We start from the raw sequence: 21,651 nt of genomic DNA on the forward strand, positions 1-21,651 counted from the left end.
GTCCCGCGCATCGATTGACTGAAGATTGGATAAGGCAACATACCGGGGGAGAATCAACGGAAAGGAATAACTGGCTCAGTGACGACCCTGGAGAAAGTGAGAACTCTTCATTGAGCGGCTCAAACTCAGGGCGCGCAACAAATTCTTCGGTCCTAGAATCAGACCCCAGGACTCCTACTTTACAACGGGTTTTGCAAGCTAGTCAACAATCAAGGTGGGAATCTGAGAGTCGGCATAGAAGAAAGGATACCGGAGAGACTTTGACACAAGCAGATATTCCATCTTCACTACGTGCCAAATCCTCGAAGATGTCGGCAAGAAACGAGGGTGGTTCGCAGAGAACTTCTGCCAATCACACACCAATAGATGAAAAACCCCTTCCTCCTCCGCCTTTGATGGCACCATGGGCAGGCAAAGCTCTACCTAATCCTACACCATCTCCAACTACCCCGCTCCATCCGCGATTAAAGAAGAAAGTCCCATGGAAGGGAAAGAATATATTGGTATTACTTCCTTGGGATGAAGATCGTGGGAAGAGAGGAGGAGCACCGAAACCTATGACACCGAAAGATGTAGCTGGCATGCTAAAAGATTGGGAGGAATTGGGCTATGACACCAGTGGATTTAACCTTGGCTCTGATGATGGAGGTGAAGGCGGTCCTGGTCAGAGTCGAAATGGTTGGCCGCTTATAACTGATGTGGAAGCGGAGAGAAACCAGAAAAATTTCAAAGTCAGTATTCCTGACAAGAGAGGTAAGATAGATGTTTTGTTTCATACCTTTTTTTCTCATAGTTGAAGGAGCCCCAGATGTGGTCGTAAACATCCATCCCTTTATACTGCGCTGTGGCGTTCTCCCTTGCATTCTTTAATTGCTTAGTTCAACTACATGAGATTATCGGAATTGCGAAATGGGAATTGTCAAATGGTCATTTTCACGTCATTTGTGATATAATGAGGACTAATGGATTGGATAAATATAGAATGGGATGCTTATGTCGAAGAATTGAAAGAAGCCAAATTACGAGCATTAGGTGTTTCCCTGGGGAACGATGACCCCATTCCCATAATTTCACCGGCGATATCGAATTTAAGTCGTCGTACTTCAATGCAATATCCACCATTACCATTTTCACCACCAATACCAACTTCATCGGCAGCGAGTAGTCATATGGCCCACAATTCGAATCTTCCTTTTTCTCCTGCTTTGATGCCTGGAAATGGGTTATCAACAAGTCAAAGCTCCAACCAAGGTTCAATTGCTTCTCCCGTCTCAATGCATGCGCACTTGCATGGAAAATTTGGAGGCATGAGACACAGTTCGGTGTCGTTTGGACATGGGGATCATCCTTTCGGATCACCTTTCCAATATCCACAACCAACCTCATCACCAGGTGTTTGGTCTCCACAACAAATGCTTTACCAGCATGGACATAGGAGTGGGTCTCCTTCGATGCATAATTTGGGATCGATCAGATCTCCCACTTCACCTCTTTCTCAGGATGGCTACTTTCCACCAGGTCCAGGTGATGCCATGTCACGACAAATTCTGATGCAGAATCAGTTATTGGCTGCAAGTGCCCGTGCTCGTGCATCTCCAAGTCTTCAAGAGGTTCGTGAAAGTGAAGATGAACAGATGGCGGAGATGCCCGTTCCTAACAAGAGTCCTTCAAAAACACCAACATTACAAGATGAATCAACCATCAAGCATAATGCAAGCGCAAGCTTGCAGCGAGAAATTGATGATGCTGAATATCATCTCGAGGAACAATTCCAACGTCAACTTGATGGTGATGACTATAGTCCTCATTCTGATCAAGTGGAGGCGGACAAACAATTTGATAATAAACCTGTACCTCACCTTAGGAATTCCTCGATCGTTGGCGGTGGGCTCGGATCTTCAAGGTTTGTGGTGGGGACCTCTAATGAGGGACCTGTTCTTCATCACCCGCAACCCCACAGTCGCGGACATTCCCTATCTCAGCGGCCATTCCAGGATTCTGAGCAGGATACGTCTAGTGGTGAGTCGAAGAATGGATTACGTGGTGTAAAAGATAATGCGAAATACGACCTATCTGATATTGAAACCAACCCTAGCAATATGGGGACACCGACTTTGCAAAAAGGCGTACCAGCATTTGGCCACGATAGGGACATGTCCATATCAAGCAATCCATGGCTCGACTCTGCGTCTATTCAATCAAAGATGACACAACCTAGTCATCGATTCAATAAGCAATCTATGTCAACATTAAACGTTGCAGCGAGACCTTTCAATTTTAACCCAACAAGTTCCTTCCAACCAAATCAATTCTCCTTCACTGATGGCAACTTTCAATCAGCACATACAGCTGCCAACTACGTGCCATTTGCTCATCAAGGACCTTTACCTGGTGTAACTGGACATCATACCAATCACTCTGTGAAGAATTCATCCAGTCAAGTCAATGCTCCCGCCCAGGTATTCTCCCCTAATCTGCCAGGTTTCGTACCCGGACAAAGCGAGTTCAACTTCCAAGGACCAAGCTTCAGGCCTGATGCACCAACATTTACTCCCAACTTTTCCACCTCTATCACTTCTGTGAGTGAAGAACCTGGTAATGAAGCTCCAAAAAATCCCATCTTTGCTGGTCTTGATTTGAATTCCCTCGGCACGACTAAACCTGCGAAGAAGTCAAAAGCTATTCCCATTGTCCGGCCTGATAGTAATCCATCGAAGGAGTCTGAAGAACTAATGGAAGGTATAGACGGCCGCCCCATGCAGAACCCGGGCCACATCAAGAGAATGCGTAGAGAAAACGATGATGGCGATTCTGTACCTCTGTTTGCTGGGTCCACTGTGCCTCTTCAAGAAACCACCTCGGAAAAGTCAAGTCCAAAGGAGGCCCAGATTGCTACTGCAGATGATGACAAGGAAAACTTCGCGCCTTCGAGTGAAGATGTGGAGGAGCTGCCTATTGTTACTGAGAACAAAAAGCTATCCAATGATGCGGATTTCTCGCCATTCGAATTTCAACAACAAAAGGAAGCAGAAGATTTCAATGCCGCAATACCGTTCACTTCACAAAGATTTGAATCTAATAAGTCAGAAGATGACACGGAAGACGCTGATGAGACTGCATCCAAACGAGATCTACGCTCACGGACAGCATCAAATGCAAGTGGAAGTCAGCTTGGCCACAGGAAAATGTTATCATCTCTTTCTGCAGCTACAAAAACTTTCGAATCTCAAAGAGACGGGAAGTTTGCTTTCAGTTTTGGTGGAAGCCAAGCCCCGGTACTTGCCCCAGCTTCTCCTGTTCTCCCAAAGACCAATGGTCTTGCAGACTCCAGGTATGCTAATAGTCCATCACCACCTCGAGCATCTGCTACGGAATCACCTACCCTGCGACCTCATGAAGTAAACGATTTCCAAAATGCGTTACCAGGGCCACTGAGTCCGCCAAAATACGACGAAGACTCTGACCTGGAGGAGGGCGAGATTCGAGAGGATAGGGAGCCAACATTTGAGGAAATTGATGCTGTTATGAGGCATCTAAACTCAACGGAAATGTCACCAGCCTCAGCCTCCGACGGAGAGGATACTCCAAGATGGCATGAAGCTGGCTCACAAAGACATATCCGAATTCCTTCAATGTCATCTCCTATTCGCCTTCATCCTAATCTTTTGCGCAGTGATGCTCCTAGTCCAAGTCCAGGACCAAAAAGATATGCAGAGGACAGTCAGTTTGGTGACATGTCTCCCGACAGAGTATATTCATACATGGGAACTGAAGATCCATTCGCGGATCCTCATTCTACAGCTGCATTTGGATCACCTATTCATCGTCTCAACACTGGAAATAGTCTACCAGTAAGTGATTGGGATGATGTCCTCAGCGAAGGCGAGGAGATCAAACTTCATGAAAGGATTGGGTTCTTCGATAATCGTGTCAATGACATCGTCGGTTCGTTGTTGGCCGATAGATTGGATCCGATCGAGAAGATCCTGGAAGGAATTACTCACACTTTACGATCAATGCCTTATCCCGCAAAGCCCACACCGCATCGTAGAGAACGGCGCAGCATGTCCGGTGCATTCAGTGATGCTGATGATGAAGATGACGAAGACCCTGGAAGATCCGCAAGCCCAAGGAGAAACGCAAAATTGGAGAAAATTAGAACGGTCGTATTGGATGCTCTCAATACTCATTCCTCAAGACCTCAAAGTGCCATCACTCAAACAGCTGCATCAATGTTACCTGTCTCGCGTAATGTCATTCAAGCTTTGGATGAAATGAAGGAGCATCTAACCCGATCCTCACAACCTGCTTTCAGCGTGGAAGATCTCAAGAATGCTGTGGAGCAAGTTGTTGAAAAGAGAATACCTGCTCCAATCAATCATGATGATATTTCAGCTTCCAAATTAGCCGAGGCTGAAGTAAAGATAGCTGCTCTTGAACAACAAGTCCACGCTAGCCACGATAGGTTGGCTGAGATGGAAGAAAATTCTCGATTCAAGATTTCCGAGCTCGAAGAAAAGCTCCATCGAGCTGATGATTGGGTTGAGGAAGAGATCAAGAAACGCAGAGCTGCTGAAGACTCCAAGGCTATGACGGAAAGACTTTTATCTAGTTCTCTGGAAGAAGAAACTCGACTAAGACAAATTGTAGAGGAAAAGAGCTCAAAGGCGGAGATAGAGATCGTAACTCGACGAAAGGCCGAAGATCGTCTAGCTGAAGCTCAACGTCTGCTTCGTATCTCTTCCGAAGAGGAAGATCGACTTCGCGATGCCTTGTTGGAGAAAGATGCCAGGATTCGGGAGATTGCAGAAGATCGCGATCATAAGTTAAGAGGTATTGAAGAGTTTAAAAGCAAGACTACTATGCGTATCGCGCATTTGGAATCTGCTCAGGAGAGCTTCCGCAAAACCGAAGCAGACCTTACCGCCACAATTCACATGGCCGAATCTGAATTACGGGAATCGCGTTCTTTAGCCCATAGATGGCAGCTGGAGGCGGAAGGAGCCATGGAAGCAGCCAAGAGACACAGTGAAGATGCCGAACAAGCCAATGAAACCAATAGAGACCTTAGGAGGACCATCGAGACTTTGAAGAACCAGATGGAGGAAAGTATCCGAGTCCGCGAATCCATGAGATCGAAATTAATGGATTTGCAGGAGGATATGGCTACAGCAGCCCAAAGCATCTCACAAGAAAACTCCCATCACGCCCAGAAGGAACAGGAATTACTTGCCAGACAAGAAGTCCTCGATGCTAAACTTCATGCCGAGGCTAGAACGAGGGAACGACTCGAAATGGAAATTGAACGACTAGAGAGCGGCGAGAGACAAGGTGTGAGAGCCGTTAACGAGTGTAAGAGGTTGGAGGCTCTCGTCGTTGAACTACGAAATGAGAATAATGCCGCCCACAAAGATGTTATGAGATACAAGCGAGAATTCGAGGAAGCTCGCGAATCTGGCCTTGGCGAGGTTGCGCGCACGAGAAAATATATGCAGGTTGAGGTCGACACCGCTAATCATGAGGTCAACGTCGTCAGAGAGGAACTTGAGAATCAAATCTCCAGACTTCAAGCCGAGATAGATCTGGTAAAATTGGATGCTGAAACTGCAAAGGAGCAACATGATATGCTCTTAGAAGCGGCGCAAACTTCCAAGAAAGACATGTTCGATGATATTACAAGAAAGCATCAAGATCAGCTTGAAGATCTACAAGAAAAACTCAAGCGACAGCTTGAAAACACCATTGTGGATGCCCAGAGATCGGAACAGCATCTCTTGGAGCGATTAAGTTTGAGTACCGCCAAGACGGAACATCTTCAAGATCGTGTGAGCCATTTGGAAGATAAATTGGAGGTCGCCAGGTCTGCTGCACAAGCCGCTGCTACTCATGCTAAAGCTGCAAGATCGGCAAGTGTAGCTGGATCTTTGCCATCACCGTCACTACAAAAGGCTTCTACCCGTGGATTGGATGTACCGGAGAAGATCTCCCCACAAGCGCTTCGTGAATCTATTATGGTTTTACAAGAGCAATTGCAAGATCGTGAGTTGAAGATTGAAGATCTAGAGCAGAGACTTGAGGATGTGGATCCTGAGGCTTCAACAAAGATTAGCAAACGTGATGATGAGATAACGTGGCTAAGAGAACTTCTTTCGGTGCGCAAGAGTGATCTCCAAGATATTGTTCAAGCCTTATCAACCGGCACATATAACCCAGGCAATGTTCGTGATGCGGCTATCCGATTGAGCGCCAATTTGCAGATGGAAGAGCAAGAACGTGAGAGAGCTATGAACGGTGGCTCATCTATCAACCTTCCAAACATTGCAGCTTCCATTGCAGCTAGTCCTAGAGTTGCACAAGTTGCCAGTGCTGTAGGACCACTTGCCGCTGCCTGGGGAAATTGGAGAAACAAGAATCAATCAAAAGATGCTTTGATGAGTGGTGGTAATAGTTTAGCTACCGAAAGCGGTACCTCAACGCCATCTAAAGCTGGAAGTTCATCTGGATTTCTAAGTGGGTTGATGACACCGCCAGCAAGTAGCTCCAGGCAATTTCCTAACACACCTGGAGCACCTCCGCCAGTACAGATCAACAGAGAGCCAGCTAGCTTCGCTAGGGATAATACATTGAGTGCTTTTAACGCAACCGGTCAACGATTCGCGGCTAAACAAGGTGGTCTTATCTCCAGAACGTCCACACCGAGACGCGCGGATAAAGTCCCGGTCAGGAGAGAAGCAACATCAACTCCACCAATTCTGTTACAAAGTAGCTATGACAATGATGCTGTGGTAACAAATCATGATGAACTAGATAATAGGAACAGGCGGGGGAGTAGACGCGGGAGTGCACTTGCGCAACCAAGCTTGGGGATGAGCTTAGGGGAGGAACTGGGAGATTTCGGAAGTGAGGAGGGCTTTTATGATGATGATGAAAGTACAATGGATGAGATGGCTGGGATTTACAGTGGGGAATTTGGACGTTAATTAAAAAAGTTTATTTTGTCATTTCTTTTTATTTCTATTGCGGTCTATGTTCAAGAATGTCTGAGGGAAGGAGAAAGTGGACTCAAAGCTTCTTATATCAATACTGTCCGCATTCGCAGAATGGGCTCTTTACATACATACTTATCCTTTAATAGTTCTAGAATGATACCCGGAGTGCGCGAGGGAGAAGTGGTAGAGGGGAGAAAATTTTGAGAGAGATTGGATATAGTTTCCTCTATTAATGTTGATGGCTCGGAGGTAGGATTTAATGATAGAAAATGAATTTTGAGATTACTTTGCATTTTTAAATACCTGGTTTAAAGTTGGAATGGCCGAAGTTTGAATGTTTATTTGGACGTGCAAAGCAGATGAAAGATCTAGCGGTGATCTGATATGGCTATGAACAATTAAAGTATGCTAATTTCCGTTTCATTGCTACACGCTTCGCCTTGTCTCACGTGTCTTGTAATAAATGAAGCAAGGTCTTTTCCAACCCTATGGTGAGAACATACGTCCAACAAGACCTTCAGTCAGATCACCAGTGTCGATCAACAATCAGAAAAATGTACCACTGTAAGCTCCTGCAAATGCTGCGGCAACCAATTTTTGAACCGCCTGACCAGGATGGAAATTATTCCACCACAAACAACTTACCCCATTTGTATTATAGCAAACTGCATTTGGGGCACCGTATGCTTTTGGATTGTTTATGGCAGTGTCAAAGGGGATCTGCGAATTTATATAAGTTTGTGGATGAGGAGCTAGTTCTCAATTTTGACTCACCGAAGTATCAATCACTGTGACGGTGCTTCCAGACCTTTCGGATTGGAACTCAGTGGCCGTGTTCTTGACGAGAGTATTCCAAGCTGCAATACTTGCAGTGTATGTCGCTTGTGACGTACTGTTCAAAGCTAGGATTTTGGGGCTTTTGTTCGTGGCTATTTTCTCCAGTCAATGTTTGAGTCCGGCTCAGCATTTTAAAAACTGAATATTGACTTACGTGGAACTGTCATCAACGCGAAATTTCTGGCCCCATAATAATACATTATGTCAAGCTGCTTCCAGTAGGTGTTGAAGATTTCTGTGAAGAGTTCACTCTCGTTCGAGTATGTATAACTGAGATCTATATCATTGATGCCAAACCACACAGCAAAGAGAGTATTTGCCGAAGTCCATGGCGCATACGAAGGTTTTGGGGCAAGATTTGCAGTGAAGATTGCGGTTTGTTCGACTAGTGATTTAGAACCGGAGGTAATGGAATGAACAACATTATCGTCTACTGTTGAGCCTCCGACGGCAAAATTGTAAGATAATGTTAAAGAGGTGTTATATGTGGTGACCAAGTGATCAATCCAATTAAGACCTGCATCTGTTGTGGTGCCGGGGAATGGAGGATTTCCAATAGGGTTATCAGCCGAAGGCTTTGTACCCGTTATTGAGAACAGCGTTCGTGAGTAGGAGTCACCACTAGTAAGATTAACATCGTTCCCTCGATATATTTTGGATGCTCTCACAAGGAAAATAGATATTTGGTTCCTGTTACTTGTCTAGGTGCAACCGAGTTCAGGAATGGGAAGGCCACACCACCATCCACCAATAGAGGAAGGATAAACAGGAATTGAGAAAACATGACCTAGATTTTGGTTTGAGAAAAAGACGTGAACAAATTTTAAGATCGATAAATGAGCGAAGACGTATGATAAAATACCTTTTGCCAAGTACAAAGCAAAGATGGGCTTCATCATCAATCGCTATCGCGCGATCGATACACCGCCAAATTATCCGTGGCTCAACGCTGGAATATGCCTGGTGGACCCCACAACAAAAAACTGTACTGCAAACCTATTCAATGGGTAAATTCTGATTGGGACGCAAGAGATATTTATGTATCGCTGTCAATATTTCCGGCATGGGGAAATCATGCACAATTGTCCGAAAAATGGAGGATCATTGTCCAGATTTGTAAGATTATATTATAGCTTCCCCACGGGAATGGTTGTATGAAGACAATTTGGGTTTGAACAACTCGTTATCGTCTCGTAAAGTTTCCTGTGGGAAAATAAAGCACTTGCTCAATCATGGTGAATTTGTACTTGCTAATTAGTAGTTCCTTTTCTTTCTCCTTTTTAAAAATTTGATAATTATTTTCATTCTTTTAAAGGTTTAAAGGGGTTTTTATTATAAATTAACTCTTTCTTTTATTAGAATTAAATTTTTTTTAATGATGTTTCATGCTATATATAATTAATTTTATATTATATTATAGTCTATCACTTTAAATAGTATTAGTTGAAAATAGTAATATCATTTGCATTATATACCACTTCCTTATCTTAAATTATTTTAAACATCTTTTCAAAATACTATAAACTATTTTCATTATCGATTCCTCATCGATTAACCTTGTAGTAAGACTATATAAAAGCGTACAGTCGGCTGCCATCTTGAGTTCTTCTCTAAAGCTCTACAAGTTCTAAGCTGGGTAAGTAACCTATCCTATTGGAAGCATTTTATAAAACCCTATTGTTACTTAACTGACAAAACACACTTTCCCCATCCAATTTTCCATGTCACAGGTTACCCATACACCATGAACACAGATCCTCGCAGATAAATGGCCTCCTCCAATTCGTTGCTTTTGTATTGTATGCATACAAATCTCGGCAAGAAAAAGCTTGGTACGACGACACAGCATTAAAACCTTACCCCTCATTTCTCAGATAGTACGGTATCATCTTAGACAAGGCAACCTATACCGAGAGCATAAGTTGAAATACGAAACTCGGCTAGATAGTCCCCTGGCATGATGTGGCCCTATTAAAAGAACATTTGTCTAGCTGTTGGCCATAGGAGGCATAGTGCCAGTTTTTGAGGGGTATTTCTTTCCCATTATCCCCATGATTTTTACATCAAGCAAATTAATATTGGTACACGATATGGTCATGTAAATTCGAGCATTCTTGACAAATTTACTTTAATAATGGCTGTGCCAATGGACCTTGGCATTTCACAGTCATAGATACAGCGATTGAAATTTCCCAAAGGTTCATACATGGCATCCATTTTTAGTTGATTTTGCATTCTGAAGTACTGACACCAAAGATTATTTCGACAATGATTATCAAAATAACCTTGCATGACCTCCGTATTCTTCCCTCATCGTCGTCCTTATCCAAACCACAATAGAGTCAAACACGCGTCATTCCGAGAAAACTTTCAGTCCCTCTCAACCTCCTGCCAGTACTTCCCGCCGGAGTACCTAGGTTAAGCACATGCGGCACAAACATCATTGACAGCACTCAAGACTTGAGCTGCGGTAGTCAATCCACAAGCGTTGATAACGCAAGTAGTAGCGTCACTTTGGATAGAAGAGAAGGTTGAAGATGCGCATTCACAAGTGTAGTTGTCGGTGCTTGAGCAGAACTTTTCCACTGATGCATTGATGCAAGTAGCCTAGTAAAAATGTTAGTGGATCAATAGGAGGAAAGAATACAGAAACTGGGCGAGGGTCATGGGATGATAATGAAGAGAAAATGAATGATAATCTTGGGTCAAGAAGATTGAGGTAAATGAAAAGGTCACATACACCACAGGCAGGAACAGCAGCAACGGCTGATGTGCAAGCAGCACTTTGAGCTGAGACGATGGAGGCAGCTCCGAGACCAATAGCGACGTATGAGAACTTCATGGTTTCTGTTTTGAGAGAAATATATGCGTGGTGTGCGATTGTGTTATTGTGCTAGGGAGATTGCGTGATAATGGATGATACACATTGGAATTTTTCACCCTTATATAGTTTTCTTTTACTCCATTGTCATCCTGTCTCCTCAAGTAATCAGCATTGGGATACCATTTCTGTATAGTACATTCGAATCCTGGCATTAGAGAATGTCAAACTCAATCATGAATAAGTGTGCGGAATACCTAGTGAGTGCATTTAACCGTGCACCCACATGCAGCAGTTGTTGCGGGTGCGGGGAATCCTTGAAACAGCCCCGAGCATCATGTTCCTGTATTGGTCGTAAAATGAGGGGGTTCTCCTCGGTACCCACATGCCTCCATTTAACATTTCGGCATGTGAAGTGTAAATCGACAGCATGATAGACATTATACGTCAACGTGGGGAGATTGGCAAGCAGCCGATTGAGTTTGCATTAAGTAGCTTCCCAATACTAACAGCTGTGCATCTTTCTGCGGAAAAATATGACCAGTAAATGATTGTATGTGTAAGAACCATCAAAATCCTTGAACGATCGTCACACTGGATATTTTCCCGTTACCACGCTTGTCAATCGTAGATACTGAGATCTTGTGGCTAGCTGGGCTGATTCGGGTTTGTGCAACCTTCAAGGTGACCTCACATCTGAAGTTTTAGAAGAAAATAAAAGAAAAGAAAAAAGAAAATATACATTGATAGACCTGTACACACAGTAGGAACGGTTGCCAAGTTGCCAGAAGTAGTCATTAAAGCTTTATAATTTTGAGTTTTGTGTAACCAAGTCCATTTTCTGGAACACTTAAAAAAGGTATTTCTGACCTCAAGTCAAGAGTAGTCTTCCCATCCTTGAAGAGACTTCAGGTCGTGAGGTTACTTTAATGCATTAGTCCATCTATTCTGAACGATAGGTGCATGGAGCTAGAACGACATCTTGACAATAAGGTCATGAGTGACTTCTTTGCCCTGGTTAAATACTATGCACGATACACAGCCTTTCGGCGACAATTATTGCGCGTTATGATTCTGCCGCTTTCCGGCAGTCAATACCTTGATGCCTTGGAAGAGTTCGGGCGCGGTAAGTGGGAATCGTGCATTGCCACTGAATATCACCCGACTTGGGAGAATTCATCGCCTTGGGTAACAAACATTTTTAAAGTGAATGTAAGTTAGGAATGAAGCTATTGTATATTCAAAAATAGCCAACACAAGTATCAAGTGCTGGCCTTCGGACTATGCAGTATAAATGTAATCAGTTCCAAAAGCAGACACTGATACCACCTACCCATACCCAGAAAGTGGGATGCATGCAACATAAATAGATGAATAATGAAAGAACATGCCAATGAATCAACAAGAAACTTCATACAGATAAACATGGAGGAGGATTGAGGAGTGAGGAGTCAAAATTAATCCCGGAAGTAGATGATGAATTAGGCATAGATTTCTGAGATCCATACTAGGAGAAGCAACGTCCGAGGTATTGCAAGATTGAGGAGAACCATGTGAAGCCATAACTATCACGGCGGCATCGCTACGAGCTGCATATCCCCTAGTAGCTGAGCAAATGTGTGATCCTCATGTCCGAATGACTTCTGAGAGACTTTGTCCGCCAGATCTGACGCTAGAATGTCACTTTAAAAGCATTTTCTAGGTTCCCACTAGTTACATGAGCTGTTGGGCGACCTGACCCAAACCTGACAAAACCATTCGAACACTGCTCGAGCAGGAAATAGTTACTTGTTGGAATTTCCTGCGAAAAGTTGGATATAAGTATCAGGACTCGATTTTTATTCAATTCCATTGTAGGTCCAGTGGCCGCCAAAGTAACGAAAATAAAGTATAGATAGTAAAGTATCCGGAGGAAGAACAAACAGCTTGGTGGATAGCAATAGTGTTGTAACCCTTTACACTTCATGAATCAAGAAGTTTTCATCGTTCCGTCTCATGGTATGTATCAAATCCCATCAATTCAACCTCTTGTATTGTTGCTCCCATCGACAGCGATAACGAATGGCGGAGCTGGATAATCTTCACATTAGCTTCTCATAAATTCCATAGATATCCAGCACTACCGTTGGAGTCCAAACCAACTGTAAAATTTTTAAGCATTCGATATGAAGGAAGAAACACCCTCTCCACTCAGGACCCCGACTGTCTTTCGAATGAATGGAATAACGCTGCGAGCAAGGCCTCATGTGCATTTTCCTCCCTCGTTCTTCGAAAGAATGTTGTCGAGGACGCAAAAATTACTGTCTGCAAACTGAAACGTCAGGCATAGAAATGTTAAGGAAGTTTATGAGGAGAACATAGGACATCAACTTGACCATATCACCATCTTGAAATCACTCGCGGTTGCGCATTGTCCGTTCGTTCTCTTGAGCGGGGTTGTCGCTGGTGTGACGACGAGAAATCAGTTTTCCCATCTAGCCTTAGGTCTGAGAGGAGTGATCATAATGCTAGCAGCCTTGCCCATTGATGATGGTCGTGGTGATGACTGATGAGTGATGAGCTGATACTGCGGTGATACAATATCGCAATCCAAGAGCCGGATTGCGAAAAATAACCTTGTGCGATAAGGCTGGAAGATAAGGAATAAGGTTAACCATAAGGTTACCTAGCCTAGGTTAAGGCTAAGATAGGTGATTTACTCATGAACTAGGAATTGTAAGTCTTATATATACATAGATACTTAACCTTCACGAAACCATCCAATGAATTTCTTAGATTAAGTCACATTCCGAAATCATAGTATAGATTCTTTGAGTATAGATTTGGTTGATTCGTCTCATGTTTCGAACATCAAACATCATTCTCTTAATGTAATATTATTACACACCCTTCAATGACCTCCGACGAATAAATCCAAGTGGTTTTGGAGATACAAGCTTTTATATATCCATCTAGTACAAAATCAATTGAACAAGCATATTTACAAATTAATATACACCTCCCCTGCCTCTATAATATGATTGAGAGTGATTGAGATGCGGTGCACGTCGATGTCGTTGTGATGATGAGGTGAGTTTAGACAACAACATGTACCATAGGAAGCACTTATTTTCCACAACTTCTCCGCATTTGAGGAATGAATTGAAATACCATATGCCAATATCGAAATGGCTTAAGGTTGTTGCACGTGTTTTTATTTCCTCGCGCTGTATGGCAAGGTTTACGTGGCTACAAAGTCAAGTACCCACGGATCTGGGCAGAAAGAAGACTTGTCGTGAGTGACCACCATCTGTTCCTTTGTGAATATGCATAAATTCATGTCCAAATTTTAGCCAAAATTCACCAAAGATAAAATCACCATATCTTTGAGACATTATCTTCCGCGCATTACGACCTACTCCCTCAAGAAGACCATCTTTAGAGACACCCGTTGGCGGATACAAATCAATAGTAAAAATAGCCAAATCCTTTTCAAACATTTCAGCAAGCCGGACCTGTGTATACAAATCTAATATATCATTGACAAAGGATACGTAATGTCGGAAATAAACTTCAACATTTTGACAATTGGAACGCAAATAAAACTTACAAGATGATCAGTAGCAACTGGCGGACCCTCCTTGGAAGTATATGTTTGCTCTTCCATTTTGACCGATGTGGAAGCTTTGAAATAATGGGATGCTCAATTTTTTGGAAAGAATATGACGTTCATCATGTAAAAGTTTGTTCATGCCTCAAGCCCATTTACTAGAATTGATATGAGGTAAAGCAAAGACACTCACCTCCGGTTTTGAAGGCATTGTTGGTGGATTCGGTGCAGGAAGTTCAAGGCTTGTGGCGATTATAGGGTATGACAGGAGTGTAGGATATGTGAGGTGTAGACGCAAAGCAGGTAGCTCAAATGTAAGATTACCACTCGACTACTTGAATACCAAATTTGTTCGAATATCAACCGAAGAAGGTATAGATGGCAGCGAGTCTATTGAAACTTGGATCTGATGTCGAGGAAGGTCTGATATTAGGTGAAGATGTCCGCGAATGGTGTGGAAGAGGAGGTAGGGTTCCGAATGCTTGACGGTTGAGACTGGTTTCATGTTAAACAAACCAGAATTTGGTTGACTGCCCTCTTCAACACTACCAACACAGGTTGCTCAACAGAACGATAAAATCCGTGTGGAAATTTGTAACTTCATGGGTGAGGTAGCTCTGGATGTTCCTTTAAAATTCATGGAAGGCGACATCAATAGTAGATAGGCCTTCCTTCCCATTCTTAAGCTTGTGTTCTGCCAATATCCGCTTGTACTTGATCAAAAACTCCATTATGCATGCCATATCCGCAATGATATGAGGAACAAACTGTCGGTCTGCGTTTGGTGAGAATTGAAAGAACAGTACTCGCAAGGCCGTTTGGTTAGGAAACAACACGCAAAGCTTCGACTATATGTTACAAGCAACTTCAAGCGATGATAAGCCAAGCTACTGCCGCCGATGATACGAGAGATGTGTGGGGTGCATGGTGTCTTTTAACTTCTGTGATTGGGTGAAAAAAGCAGCTGAATTCGCGTCGAGAAGTATTGACACCTTGTGTCACTTAAGATGGCTAAGTTCTGAGGGTGATGATCATGTAAGACAAAATTAACTACCTACCAGACGCGTAGGTTGGTATTTTTAAGGTTTTGTTCAGCTGCAAAATAAGCCGATGGCTTGCAGGACTGGGCACCGCACCGCACCGCACCACCCTTTTCCGCACCCCTTACCCGCGATTTTCGACCCTTTAGTGTAACCACCCTACCCTGCAAGTATTTTACAGGGTAGCTACCTTGGAAAGACTGAATAACCTACCCCGGGGTAATCCATCATGCAAAGTCGATTCAAGCTTTCGAAACGATCAAAATGTCTACAGATCGCCGTGTGATTTATTACCATATGATGGGCATGAGTAACAATCACATGATGAATTATCATATATGTGACATCTCATCGACGCATACATTCCAGATCGATAACCTTATCTTATTCCAAATGATATCTACCCCAAAGCAATGTACCCAAGTGCCCCGCCTTAGAGATCTTGTAGAGATCTAATACTACCCCGCCCGGGTCATGCCGTCTAGCCCTGGCGGATCGCCGACGACTAGCGCCCCCAATCCCCCATTATGGCGAAGTGCATGATTTCAGCACCGCATTGACTTATTTCTGGTCCAATTGTATCCTAATCCACTCTGCATCGCTGAGGATAGTTCCAAAATATGACACTATCAAGTTCCAGGCGTTTTGTCCTTCAGCTGGAACCAAAATGAGCTTACTTTCTCGGAATGGTGCATCGAAAGCTGAAAGGTACGTCAGGATCGCCAGCAAACTCATGGGAGAAGTGGTTTCGTGCGTCCAACTACTTTTCTAGAGATGGCTAACTATACCAATTCTTAGAAACACGTCAGTAACACTATCAACTTTGCGGACTCGCCAAAATATGACTTCTTGTCGTTGATTGACTACAATGCTGCTGTGATATCATGCAGCCGTGCTGTAGTCAATCAACGACATGAACACGACTTACTCGATGTGGTCACACCAAGGAATTGATCACGAAGAGGAAGTATGTGTGGATCGAACGTTGACATGACCCTCATTAATCTCGTTCCCCTAAGATCTATATATATGTGAGTATGTCACCTCATGAGAAGGTAAAAACCTCATTACAGTCCTCTCAATTCACATTGACAACTATCAGCATACTCAATAACATCAAAATGGCCACCGGAGAATTTACAGCCAAGGAAATTGCCATCCAAGATCTTGAAAACCTCGTTAATACTTTGGGGTTCTCCAATTGCTTCAAAAAAGGCAAAGGCTTCTATGAAAATGAAGTAACGCAATATGCCACTTCCTCTTATGAGTGCTTAACCCCTTTTCCCATCCCTGCTTTTACCTCATGCCACCATTGCTTGAAATGGAGTTTTATTTCCTCACCTCTTTCCATTCACTCAGAGAAGTATGACACTAATTCTTGTTAGATACGTTCGCACGTTGCCAGCGTTGATCCTGAAGCCCCGAAACAAACAGGACATTGCCACTATTTTGGAATACGCTACCAAGAGGAAAATTGGTGTATCGGTTCGTACAGGAGGACATCAATACAGCGGAGCTTCATCTTGCACCGCTCCAAATATTCAAATGGACTTGTCAGAAACTTTCAAAGGTCCCGATGACCGAACACTCTTGAGAAAGCAGGGTCGCCTTCACACGAGCGTCAGTTGGTCTCTGAAGGAATTCACTGATTTTTGCGCCGAAAACCGAATTTTCGCTCCTCACGGACAATGCATTGCTGTTCACCTCGGAGGACACGTTCAAACCGGCGGTTACGGGCAACTCGGTCGCAGCTTCGGGCTACTTGCGGATCATGTCCTTGAGATTGACATTGTGGATTATGAGGGAATCCCTAGAAGGCTTGTTCACGACAGCCCCAACGAGGCTGAACGAGATCTATTTAATGCCATCCTTGGAGGAAGCCCAGGAAACTTTGGTGTAGTCACTCACTTTACAATCAAGGTTCACAAGGACGAAGATTATGAAGGATCCATTGGCATGAAGTGCTTATACCCGTACAGTCGTGACAGGGCCGAGAAGCTGCTCGACCTTGTGGCAAAGATGTCAGACGGTTTGGACTCCGAAGGAAATGAGATGGTCCTTGCTCGTAATTATGATGTTTGCCTTAACGTCGTTAGTTCTGGAAACGAGTTCGCCGCACTTTTCCCCGGTAAAGCTAAATCACTGAGGGACTTTTACAACAATCATGATGACCTTCCAAACATTGACCCTAACTTGCCGCAATATCCTAAATTGATTTACGTTTGGGCGCAATGGGTCAAGCTAAAGGATACCGATGTATTCGACGAGAAGCTTTGGTTCGATAAACTATCTGACGGTTGCATTGACTCAATCAGCATAAACCATAAGGAGTTGATGTCATATCCTATGTCTTACATGACAGGCAGTTGGTGGATTTTAGATGCTGTTCGCGAGTACCCATATCCATATATCAAGAGTACCCGCATGAGCGACAAGACGGATCTGAGCAAGTCCGGATGGCCTAAGTGGCTAGCTCAACGCATTGATAAAATTGTGGCGCCAGAAAATAACGGTCTCTTTGTATGTGCTCAAATCCAACCTTTTGGCGGTCCTGAATCGAAGACGGTCAAGAACGCAAACAACGGAACTTCATATAGTTGGAGAAACTCGACCATAACCTGTACTCTTGATTGCTTCTACAATTTCAAACACGACAAGAAGCAGGAGGCGGAACAGTGGCAGAAGGAAAATGAGGAGGGAGCCATTGGGGAGAATGGGGTCTTTAGCACCAAGGATATGCGTCCCTTATGGGGGTCTTTCGGTGAATATGACTTCTCAAAAATTTGGGACGCGTATCATGACAGCCAGGAAAAGTACGACAAGCTACGCAGACTGAGAAAGATCCATGATCCAACTGGGGTATTCACACCAAACACATTCTGCGTCCCGCGTGAAGGAGAAGACACCAAGGACCTTCTGGCAGAGAGAGTAAAACAGCAGGCTCTTCTTAGTTAATGGAGGATTTTGTAAAAGCTCAGAATTTCGAAGTTGGATTCTAGGTTGAAGCTTCTTTACCATCATCTGTGGTCTTCAAAGAGCAGAGCTTGTTGGCAGACATGGACTTGTTTATCGAATCATTTCATAGATAACAATATACACATCCTTTAGCATATGCTCTACCTGATTATGTTGATATCTTTTAACATCACTTCTCCATGATTGTGAGCGATTGCACACCTTCACAAGTAGGAATTCAAAAAAAAAAATAAACAGGACGGCACATGTAATTAGCAGTAATAAATGCATCAGGTACTTAATTACCCATCGAGGTGCTTGATAAAGCAAATTCTTTTAGAGAAGTATGAGAAGAAACTAGAGGAGGCATCAGCGATTCCTAAGAAATATGACCATAATATTAGATTAATATAATATTTTTGAAAAACTTTATAACTTGTAATAGATCTTTTAATTTTATATCAGATTATAAAGTTTTTTGTAAAATTTATATAAATTAATTATTAATATAAAGTTAATTGATATAATGTATTTGAAAAACTTTAAAACTTTTAATAGTCTTACGAGGTTTGCCGTCTAGATCACGTGGAAGTGCTCTAGGCTCTCGAAGTGGTTTATAACTAGATGTCAAACAGGGACTTAAATAATGACAATGATGCAATTCGTAACTAATAATAGAGTATACTAAATGATTGATCTTGAGCACGAAGCTTTATAAAAAGGAAATCCATTATGATTATATAGACCTTTGTGTTCAAACTGAGTTGTTTGGAAGTAGTAGTATTATTAGATGTAGGTTAAACTAAGGATCTAAGTTACAGTAATGGTAGAATTGAAGATATTCCCAATTATGGTCCGTGCACCATAATGGTCATATGACCTCAATTCTAGGCCCATAATGACCTTAATTTCAACACTTTGTATTATACATCCTATCATCTTGTTAAAAGGAATAGAAGTTACCGGTACTAATCACGTGTCGTGATTAGTAATACGGTTACCTAAACAGGCTAGATTAGACGAACCATAAGCAGGCATATTGGTCCCCTATGAGGATACCAAGAGGAGATTAATATGCCTACACACGTAGTAATATAGTCAATATAGAGGCCTCTTCCACCCAATCTTTTAATAAATCCGATAGTTTTAATCTTATATTCTATACAATAATTCTGAAAAAGACCTGACTTATAGCTTTTATATTCATCTAAAACTAATATTCGATATATATCCTTTGTTCAGAGTTTTATATACTTATCAAAATACTTTAATTATTCTAAACCTATCTCATTATTTGTTTATCTATTTATAATAGTTTTAATTATTTATTTGAGAAATATATCCATCTTATTATATCAATTTGTTGAAACTGAGTTGTTTGGAAGTAGTAGTATTATTAGATGTAGGTTAAACTAAGGATCTAAGTTACAGTAATGGTAGAATTGAAGATATTCCCAATTATGGTCCGTGCACCATAATGGTCATATGACCTCAATTCTAGGCCCATAATGACCTTAATTTCAACACAATTTGTTAAAAGGAATGACCTCACACAGGGAATAGTGGGAAGCTGATAGGGCAGAACTGAGGTAATATTGGTCTAGTAGGTAAATCTCTCTTCTAAGTTCTACGGAAGTGCGAAGCTCTCTGTAAGAGAGCTTCTCAATCTAGTCCTAACAGGACTAGTGCCCTGTGCACGTGCTACGCAGGAACCATTCACTTTAACACAATTAGCTAAATACATTTGTTCTTAAACAAGGAGATATAGAGGTATATTCTCCTTTGTCGTATTACCATATATAATTGTTGTCGACCATTCTCTATTATCTAACTGTATTCCTTTACTTTTGCTATATCTATTTATATTAGTAATAATTATAGTCAAGAATATCATTCCTATTATAAAACCTGTTTCATCAAAATTCTATATATTATTAAAAGATTGGGTGGAAGAGGCCTCTATATAGACTATATTACTATGTCTGTAGGCATATTAAGATCTCCTCTTAGTATCCTCGGAGGGGACCAATATGCCTGCTTATGGTTCGTCTAATCTAGCCTGTTTAGGTAACCGTATTACTAATCACGACACGTGATTAGTACCGGTAACTTCTATTCCTTTTAACACTGCTTATGGTTCGTCTAATCTAGCCTGTTTAGGTAACCGTATTACTAATCACGACACATGATTAGTACCGGTAACTTCTATTCCTTTTAACATTATTTATCAATACACTTTCCACCCCTCGATTCAAAAATGTGATTCGCCATATTTTCAACACTTATAAATTTAGGACTAAATCCTTGCTCATCTATATCGATTATATATTGAATAATAACCTCCTCTTCAATTTTAGTAATTTTATACTGTTTTTGACGATATTCAAAGGCAGGAGTGATCCTTTTCATTCTATGCATAAGTATTGTATAAGTAATATTGTAAATCTTGACAGCTTTTCAGAGGCTTAAATTTTTATCTTTAGCTATTGCCTCTATCGCCATAACGATATCGTATTTATTTAATGTCGATACCATAATTATTTATTGATAAATCGCGTATTGAAGTGATTGATGTGAATTGAGGTGAAAGTGGTACATGAGGTGATATGGTGTATAGGGTGATGAAACACGTTATTAAGATTCATAATCTTTGTAAAGCAAATAAAGTATTTAGTAAATGTTAAAGAGCTAGAAAAGTTTTAATACAAAAAGAAGAAATATTTTCAATAAATGATGAATATAATATATTAAAACAAGAAAATGTAGAAGATCAGATATAATATAATGAATATATAAATAATAATTCTTCAACAAGAAAGCAAACTACTTATTACGACAGGCTACACAACTACCAAGACACATGATCACAAATGATCAATAGTGATCATTAAGGATCACTAAAGATCACGGTATAGGTGATCATTGATGATCATTAAGGATCACTAAGGATCACTAAGGATCACAATATAGATGATCACTAATAATCAGTAATGATCATTAAGGATCATTAAGGATCATAGTATAGATGATCACTAATGATCATTAAGGATCACTAAGGATCACGATATAGATGATCACTAATGATCATGAAGGATCACTAGTAATCATGAAAGCATGAAGAACTATATAATCAAGATGGATGTGACGGAAAAGTCGTAAACGGAGTCAATTCAATCACTTAGAATCTAAAACTAAAGAACTAAGAAGATTCTAAGTAAGAAGGTCTTTATATACAGGGCTAGTGCACATAAGCCACTAATGGGTAACAACCGTCACGTAACACAAGGACAGATTTATTTTTCCAATTAGTATACCGAAACCGATTTTCCTGCAGATTGGGTTATTAAACCTATTTCCAATAGATGGATAAATAATGAAAGTAGGTTTAGAATAATTGAAACACTTCAATAAGCATATTCT

At 41.8% G+C, this 21,651-nt stretch overlaps 8 protein-coding genes across 8 annotated transcripts; 4 read left to right on the forward strand and 4 right to left on the reverse strand.

The window, feature by feature from the left end:
• Positions 1–308: 308 nt before the first annotated feature.
• SS1G_03609 (hypothetical protein) lies at positions 309–6,980 on the forward strand (the record flags this gene model as incomplete). Its single annotated transcript, XM_001595470.1, has 2 exons — positions 309–753; positions 982–6,980. 2 exons carry the CDS (start codon positions 309–311, stop codon positions 6,978–6,980), a joined length of 6,444 nt encoding a protein of 2,147 aa, XP_001595520.1.
• A 555-nt stretch (positions 6,981–7,535) lies between these two features.
• SS1G_03610 (hypothetical protein) lies at positions 7,536–8,610 on the reverse strand (the record flags this gene model as incomplete). Its single annotated transcript, XM_001595471.1, has 4 exons — positions 7,536–7,709; positions 7,764–7,918; positions 7,981–8,447; positions 8,495–8,610. The coding sequence occupies 4 exons, from the start codon at positions 8,608–8,610 to the stop codon at positions 7,536–7,538; spliced, it is 912 nt and encodes a 303-aa protein (XP_001595521.1).
• A 625-nt stretch (positions 8,611–9,235) lies between these two features.
• SS1G_03611 (predicted protein) lies at positions 9,236–10,668 on the reverse strand (the record flags this gene model as incomplete). The annotated part of the gene is made up of 5 exons (XM_001595472.1): positions 9,236–9,247; positions 9,411–9,444; positions 9,687–9,730; positions 10,266–10,433; positions 10,567–10,668. 5 exons carry the CDS (start codon positions 10,666–10,668, stop codon positions 9,236–9,238), a joined length of 360 nt encoding a protein of 119 aa, XP_001595522.1.
• A 548-nt stretch (positions 10,669–11,216) lies between these two features.
• On the reverse strand, positions 11,217–11,445 carry SS1G_03612 (predicted protein; the record flags this gene model as incomplete). The annotated part of the gene is made up of 2 exons (XM_001595473.1): positions 11,217–11,343; positions 11,390–11,445. 2 exons carry the CDS (start codon positions 11,443–11,445, stop codon positions 11,217–11,219), a joined length of 183 nt encoding a protein of 60 aa, XP_001595523.1.
• Positions 11,446–12,611: 1,166 nt separating this feature from the next.
• On the forward strand, positions 12,612–12,976 carry SS1G_03613 (predicted protein; the record flags this gene model as incomplete). Its single annotated transcript, XM_001595474.1, has 2 exons — positions 12,612–12,645; positions 12,765–12,976. 2 exons carry the CDS (start codon positions 12,612–12,614, stop codon positions 12,974–12,976), a joined length of 246 nt encoding a protein of 81 aa, XP_001595524.1.
• A 907-nt stretch (positions 12,977–13,883) lies between these two features.
• On the reverse strand, positions 13,884–14,293 carry SS1G_03614 (predicted protein; the record flags this gene model as incomplete). The annotated part of the gene is made up of 2 exons (XM_001595475.1): positions 13,884–14,141; positions 14,237–14,293. The coding sequence occupies 2 exons, from the start codon at positions 14,291–14,293 to the stop codon at positions 13,884–13,886; spliced, it is 315 nt and encodes a 104-aa protein (XP_001595525.1).
• A 321-nt stretch (positions 14,294–14,614) lies between these two features.
• Positions 14,615–14,722, forward strand: SS1G_03615 (predicted protein; the record flags this gene model as incomplete). The annotated part of the gene is made up of 1 exon (XM_001595476.1): positions 14,615–14,722. The coding sequence occupies one exon, from the start codon at positions 14,615–14,617 to the stop codon at positions 14,720–14,722; it is 108 nt and encodes a 35-aa protein (XP_001595526.1).
• A 1,675-nt stretch (positions 14,723–16,397) lies between these two features.
• Positions 16,398–18,231, forward strand: SS1G_03616 (hypothetical protein; the record flags this gene model as incomplete). Its single annotated transcript, XM_001595477.1, has 2 exons — positions 16,398–16,543; positions 16,662–18,231. The coding sequence occupies 2 exons, from the start codon at positions 16,398–16,400 to the stop codon at positions 18,229–18,231; spliced, it is 1,716 nt and encodes a 571-aa protein (XP_001595527.1).
• Between the last annotated feature and the right edge of the window lie 3,420 nt (positions 18,232–21,651).

The sequence above is a fragment of the Sclerotinia sclerotiorum genome, genomic scaffold (assembly GCF_000146945.2).
Source record: "Sclerotinia sclerotiorum 1980 UF-70 scaffold_4 genomic scaffold, whole genome shotgun sequence".
Lineage (NCBI taxonomy): Eukaryota > Fungi > Ascomycota > Leotiomycetes > Helotiales > Sclerotiniaceae > Sclerotinia > Sclerotinia sclerotiorum.